This window comes from Musca domestica, unplaced genomic scaffold, assembly GCF_030504385.1.
Source record: "Musca domestica strain aabys unplaced genomic scaffold, Musca_domestica.polishedcontigs.V.1.1 2, whole genome shotgun sequence".
Taxonomy (NCBI): domain Eukaryota; kingdom Metazoa; phylum Arthropoda; class Insecta; order Diptera; family Muscidae; genus Musca; species Musca domestica.
This window is the reverse complement of record NW_026712249.1, coordinates 13,842,214-13,848,658: the sequence shown is the minus strand read 5'-3', so window position 1 is coordinate 13,848,658 and position 6,445 is coordinate 13,842,214. Positions and strand designations below refer to the sequence as shown.

Genomic DNA, 6,445 nt, shown 5'->3' with positions numbered 1-6,445 from the left:
CAAAGCCGCCGCCACCCTATTCGTCGCTCGCCTATTCATCGGGCCGCCGCTGTGCCAAGCTGCCGCCACTACTATTCGTCGCTCGCCTATTCATCGGGCCGCCGCTGTGCCAAAGCCGCCGCCACCCTATTCGTCGCTCGCCTATTCATCGGGCCGCCGCTGTGCCAAGCTGCCGCCACTCTATTCGTCGCTCGCCTATTCATCGGGCCGCCGCTGTGCCAAGCTGCCACCACTGCTACCCGTTTATTAACATTTCGACTGAACTTTGTGATTTAGTGTTCTTCGTAAAACGTTCTGAACGTGATTTTATTGTGTTTAGTGTAGTGTTTAGTGTTATTTAAGGAAATAAATTTATAACGTTTTAAGAAAATATTTTTGCTTCGCTCTCTCTCTCTCTTTATGTCCTAACAAATAAATTTTTGTGACGACTCTGGCCCCCGCTGAACCTACCCCAGCTTCAAAGTGAAAACACGTCGTCACAATGGCGCCCGAGCAGGGACTATAAAAGAGAGAAAGAATAAATAAATGAGTGAACAATAATTAGACAAATACAGATGAAAACCCAGTGAAAAAAATAACAGTTAAAAAAAAAAAAACTGAAACAAGTAAAAATAATAAAAAAAAAAAAAAAAAAAAAAAAAAAAAAAAAAATGTCAAACGAAAAGACAATGTTGAAGGTCTCCTGGGCCTATATGCTAAAGCAAGAAGACTTGGTAACATATCTTACTGAATTCAATCTTGATCCAGTTGGAAAAGTGGACGATCTCCGAAAAAGATGGGCTAAATTTCTCCACAACGCCCATGAAGCCGATGTATACAGACGGCTTATAGAGTTGCAGAACAAACATGAAAGTACCAGTCCGACCAAATCGCCGACATTGCGAGCCGTCACAAAACAACCCCTTATAACCGTAACACCGTGTGGAGCAGAAGCAATAGTATTATCCCCAATAAAAACAGAGTACGCCCTTCCCCACATCTCCGCGGAAAGGTCACATGGAGAGTCAAGCACCGGGGTAACAAACGATCAAAAAGTACAGAAGATGTCGCCAACAAACCCCGAATATGGATTTCAAAAAGATTCTCCGCCCAAGCCATCCAATAATTCGTCGTTACTCGTAATTCTCGACCAAATCCGAAAATGGAATATTACTTTTGAAAATGGAATGGACCCTAGTGGATTCGTAGAACGTGTAGAAGAAATGGCTGAAATGTACATCGTGGAATTGAATCAAATAATTAAAGTAATGCCAGAGTTGTTACGAGGTAAAGCTTTAATCTGGCTAAGGAACAACAACCGACACTGGACTACCTGGAACGAATTTAAGAGTGATTTTCTGAAATTCTTTTTGCCACCGAGATACTTTGAGAAATTGGAGGATGAAATTAGGAGAAGGATACAGCGTAATAAGGAGCCGTTTAAGGAATATGTACTCTCTATACAGCATCTTATGCAGCACACCAATATGACCGAAGAACAAAAATTGGAACGAATTTTTAGAAACGCGCATTCGGATTATCAATGGTACATTCGCCGTAAAGACTTTACCACACTTTCGGAATTGATCTCCTTGGCAGACGAACTCGAAAGCATACCAAATAATTCTCGGTCAGAACAGCCTCGAAATCAACAAAACTATAATCGACGTGCGGACAACTCTAGAAATAACCTGTATTGCACCAATCAAGGTGACCAAGTGCTAAACGAAAGCTCATCCAATCCAGAAACGCAGCAGGATGAACCCCCGGCAAAGAAGAGTAACCAGAATATTACCTCATTGCAATGTGAAGAATATCGCCTTACTGCAACGGTCTTAATAGAGGGGAAAGCTATTAAAGCAACTGTCGACACGGGTGCCACTAGCTGTTTTATAAAAAGAGAATTTGCGGAAAAAATCAAGAAAAGGTTTACTTATTCACGGCATGAGGCAAATGTTATCCTCGCAGACGGCACCACGGTGAACATCACAAGATCAACAGTGTTACCTGTTACATTTGGAAACCAAAGCTCAGATGTTACATTTCTCATCATGCCGCAATTCAAGGAAAACATCATATTGGGATTGGAATTTCTAAAACAGTTCCACACGACCATTCACTGCGCCGGTATAAGTGTCAAATTAAGTAAGCCAACCACATCAACGGAGCATTGTACCGTGGCTATAGGAGAGGAAACCCCATCAAAAGAGGTAATAGATACAATGACAGCTACGAATAATGTATCCCCCAGACCTAAATTCTTAAACGATGAATTGAGTAAAACGCAATGTGAGATCGTTGAAAATTTTCTGGCACAGGAACTCCCTAAGTTCCAACAATTAAATGGCCTATCGTCAATAGCTGAACATAAGATTGTAATGACCGACGATCGACCCATTAAATTAAGATATGCTCCGCGAAATCCTGCAATGCAAGCCGTGATTAATGCCGAAGTGAGAAAGCTCGAAGAACGAGGATGTATAGAGCCGTCTACAAGCCCATACTGTTTCCCCATCACATTAGTCAGAAAGAAAAATGGGAATTGGAGAACTTGTATGGATTTTCGCCAATTGAATAAACGTTCTGTTCCAGATGCCTACCCTTTACCCCGCATCGACGCAATACTGAATCGACTACGGGATGCCAAATACGTGAGTAGCCTGGACCTTAAAGACGGATATTGGCAAATACCTATGGCGAAGGAGAGCAGAAAATACACGGCCTTTGCGGTAGCTGGTAAAGGTCTATATCAGTGGAAAGTGATGCCTTTCGGTTTGCATTCAGCACCGGCAACCTTCCAACGGGCATTAGATAGTGTGATTGGGCCTGAAATGGACCCCCACGCTTTTGCATACCTTGACGATATCATCGTCATTGGAAAAACGTTTGAGGAACACTTGCGGAACTTGAGAGAAGTGTTCAGAAGATTGCGATCAGCTAACCTGAGAATAAACATTGAGAAATGCGAATTTTTCAGAAAAGAAACGAAGTATTTAGGCCATGTTGTGAGTAGCGAGGGAATAAAGACGGATCCAGATAAAGTTGCCGCAATAGTGGAAATGAAACCTCCAACATCGGTAAAGGAGGTACGAAGATTTCTTGGAGTAGCATCTTGGTACCGAAGATTTGTCCCACAGTTTGCAACAATTTCACAACCATTGACTAGTCGTCTTAAAAAGGGAAAACATTGGAAATGGGGTCCCGAACAACAAGAAGCATTCTCAGACCTAAAAGCAAAGTTAACTGAAGCCCCCGTTCTGGCTTGTCCGGATTTCACAAAGACGTTCATATTGCAAACTGATGCCAGCAACTATGGCCTTGGAGCAGTTCTAACACAGGAGTTAGATAACGTGGAACGTGTCATAGCCTACGCCAGCAGACATTTAAAACAGGCTGAAAAGAACTACTCAGCGACTGAAAAGGAATGTCTAGCCATACTGTGGGGCATCAGACACATGAGACCCTATTTAGAGGGTTACCAGTTTATAGTTATTACCGATCATTTGGCCCTAAAATGGTTAAATTCTATTGAAAGCCCTACAGGTCGACTCGCACGTTGGGCTCTCGAGCTACAGCAATATAATTTTTTGATCAGATACCGTAGAGGAAAACAGAACGTTGTGGCGGATGCGCTTTCGAGAACACCTTTGGAAACGTTAGACCTAGCCACAGTAAAATATGACACCAGTCCGTGCCCATGGCTAGAAAAGTTGAAGGAAACCATAACCAAGAATCCGAAGAAGTATCCAGACTATACAATCATTGAGGGAAATGTTTATCGACATTTTCCCAAGCAAATAAACGATGAAGATTGCACACCATGGAAGCTGTGTGTGCCCACCGGATCAAGGATTCAGGTCCTTAGAGAAAATCATGACAGTGTCACCGGAGGTCATTTGGGAGTGCGAAAGACTAGCAACAAGGTGGCGAACCGATATTTTTGGCCTGGTATGTTCCAGGACATCAAACGTTATGTCCAGCAGTGCGAATGTTGCCAAAAATATAAGGTCAGCCAACAGAAACCAGCAGGGGAAATGTTGATAAGAATCCCGGAGGAACCATGGGCCACTATTTGTGCGGACTTCGTAGGACCCCTACCGCGATCTAAGCACGGTAACTCAATGCTACTCGTTATTATGGATAGATTCTCAAAATGGACGGAGTTGGTTCCATTGCGGAAGGCTACGACAGAGGGATTAATAAAGGCATGCAGAGAAAGAATTATTTCTAGATATGGGGTTCCAAAAATATTGATAACCGATAACGGAACCCAATTCACTAGCAACCAATTCGAAAAATTCCTAGCAGAAATGGGTATAAAGCATCAACTTACGGCTCCTTACACCCCACAAGAGAACCCTACTGAAAGGACAAATCGGACAGTGAAAACAATGATAGCACAAGTTTCGAAACAACATAATACATGGGACGATATGCTGCCCGAAATAATGTTAGCCATAAACACTAGTGCATCAGAATCCACTGGATATTCGCCGGCATACCTGACACAAGGAAGAGAACCGCGACTGCCCCAGGCATTATATGATCAGCTCACAACAGGAACTGGTGCTAGAATAGTCTTACCAGAAGACCGTGCCCAGGAGTTGAAAGAAATATTTAAGATAGTGCGTCGAAACTTGGCAAAAGCATCTCAAAACCAGCGGAGACAGTACAACCTTAGACGACGAGTTTGGAAACCAAAGATTGGGGAGCAAGTTCTAGTTCGTCTACATCCTCAGTCGAAGGCCGTCGAAAATTTCGCCGCCAAACTAGCGCCCAAATACGGAGGGCCGTTTGTCGTACAAAAATTCCAATCTCCAGTAATCGTTGTAGTCCGAGGAAAAGGCAACATCACCCGCGTCGCGCACTTAAGTGAAATTAAGCCTTTTTATGAAGAACAAAATTAAATTGTAGACATAGAAGTAGAATGTTGATTGTAGTTCCACTTACGTTTATGTGATGCCATTTCATTATAATTTCTTATTTTATTTTTAGACATTAAATTGACAATACCCAAACTAATCAGTGTCCTAATATAAGCCCATACTGCAAAGACCATCGAAATTCTCAAAATTTCAACATCACGATGGAGCAAGATAGCCCCAACACGAAAAAATTCAAACGGGCGAAGGAGAATAATAGCACACCAAGTACAATCAAATTGCCAGTCACTGAAATCCCAACTGAGTCAACGCCACCGTCCTCGACAGACAATCCCGTGAACGATAACACATTTCTCGAACTGCCAAATTATCCCGAAAACCTACAAATCCGTATCGAGAAGTTTAAAAACAATTGGAAAAAGGGACACAAACTGAAGCGAATTGTTAAACAAGATGGCAAGCAGTACCGCATAATAATATCAGCAGACGGGGTAGTGAAGGTATCTCTCCGAACTTCTGCAATTGGTCTCTAACATACCTTCCTATTCGACCGAGATATAGTCGAACCAAAGTGCCCATGTCGGAGAAATAAAAGGTTACATAACACCCTAGGGCTTCCTGGCTATTGAAACCCAATAGCAATAGAGAAAGCAAATCAAGGAATCAAAAATCAGAGGGAGGAAGAGATGCCATGTAACGCCCAAAAGTCATGCTTTCGTTTTTGGGGTACATTATTATTTTAAATACCATTTTTACTTACTTATGTTATATACATCAACTATGAATTATATTTTTTTTGTTTGAAAATGCATTAAAATATTTAAGTTATGAATTAACTAATAGCTACTCAGGGTCATGTAATTTAAATGTATTTGAATATTAACGGTCACACAGGTCCCCTAGTAGAAAGAAGTATACTTAAAATACAACATTGGAACCCCTGGTGGCAAATGGCGGAACTACGAAAAACTGTCAGATTGGGATCAGCTGCTGTCATGAGAAAACAACAATCGTTGTCCAGCCAAAAAGGTATAAAAGGAGACGCATTTCACACAATCGGGATCAGTCTTCTGTTGATGGCTGGTAAGTCAAGAGTGATTGGGAGGAAGAAAAGGCGCGCAACCTTGGTTGAATTGAGTCTTAGTAAGCCAAACAATAAGCCTTGACTATTTGTGGTGACTGGACTGAACGCAGGGTCAAGTGAGGGTTGTAGCAATACTCCCTATTCTTCGGGCTGCGTTGACGGCGACTGAACGCAGGGTCAAGTGAGGGTTGTAGCAATACTCCCTATTCTTCGGGCTGCGTTGACGGCGACTGAACGCAGGGTCAAGTGAGGGTTGTAGCAATACTCCCTATTCTTCGGGCTGCGTTGACGGCGACTGAACGCAGGGTCAAGTGAGGGTTGTAGCAATACTCCCTATTCTTCGGGCTGCGTTGACGGCGACTGAACGCAGGGTCAAGTGAGGGTTGTAGCAATACTCCCTATTCTTCGGGCTGCGTTGACGGCGACTGAACGCAGGGTCAAGTGAGGGTTGTAGCAATACTCCCTATTCTTCGGGCTGCGTTGACGGCGACTGAACGCA

The 6,445-nt window shown here is 42.9% G+C and overlaps 1 protein-coding gene across 1 annotated transcript; it reads left to right on the top strand.

Moving 5' to 3' along the window:
• The first annotated feature begins 595 nt into the window (after positions 1-595).
• On the top strand, positions 596-5,683 carry LOC131802193 (uncharacterized). The gene is made up of 2 exons (XM_059121804.1): positions 596-2,189; positions 4,975-5,683. The coding sequence occupies exons 1-2, from the start codon at positions 651-653 to the stop codon at positions 4,984-4,986; spliced, it is 1,551 nt and encodes a 516-aa protein (XP_058977787.1). The 5' UTR covers positions 596-650; the 3' UTR covers positions 4,987-5,683.
• Positions 5,684-6,445: the final 762 nt, after the last annotated feature.

Bases quoted from the DNA above. Each gene is read 5' to 3' on its own strand.
- LOC131802193 (XM_059121804.1), top strand. From the start codon at position 651: ATGTCAAACGAAAAGACAATGTTGAAGGTCTCCTGGGCCTATATGCTA.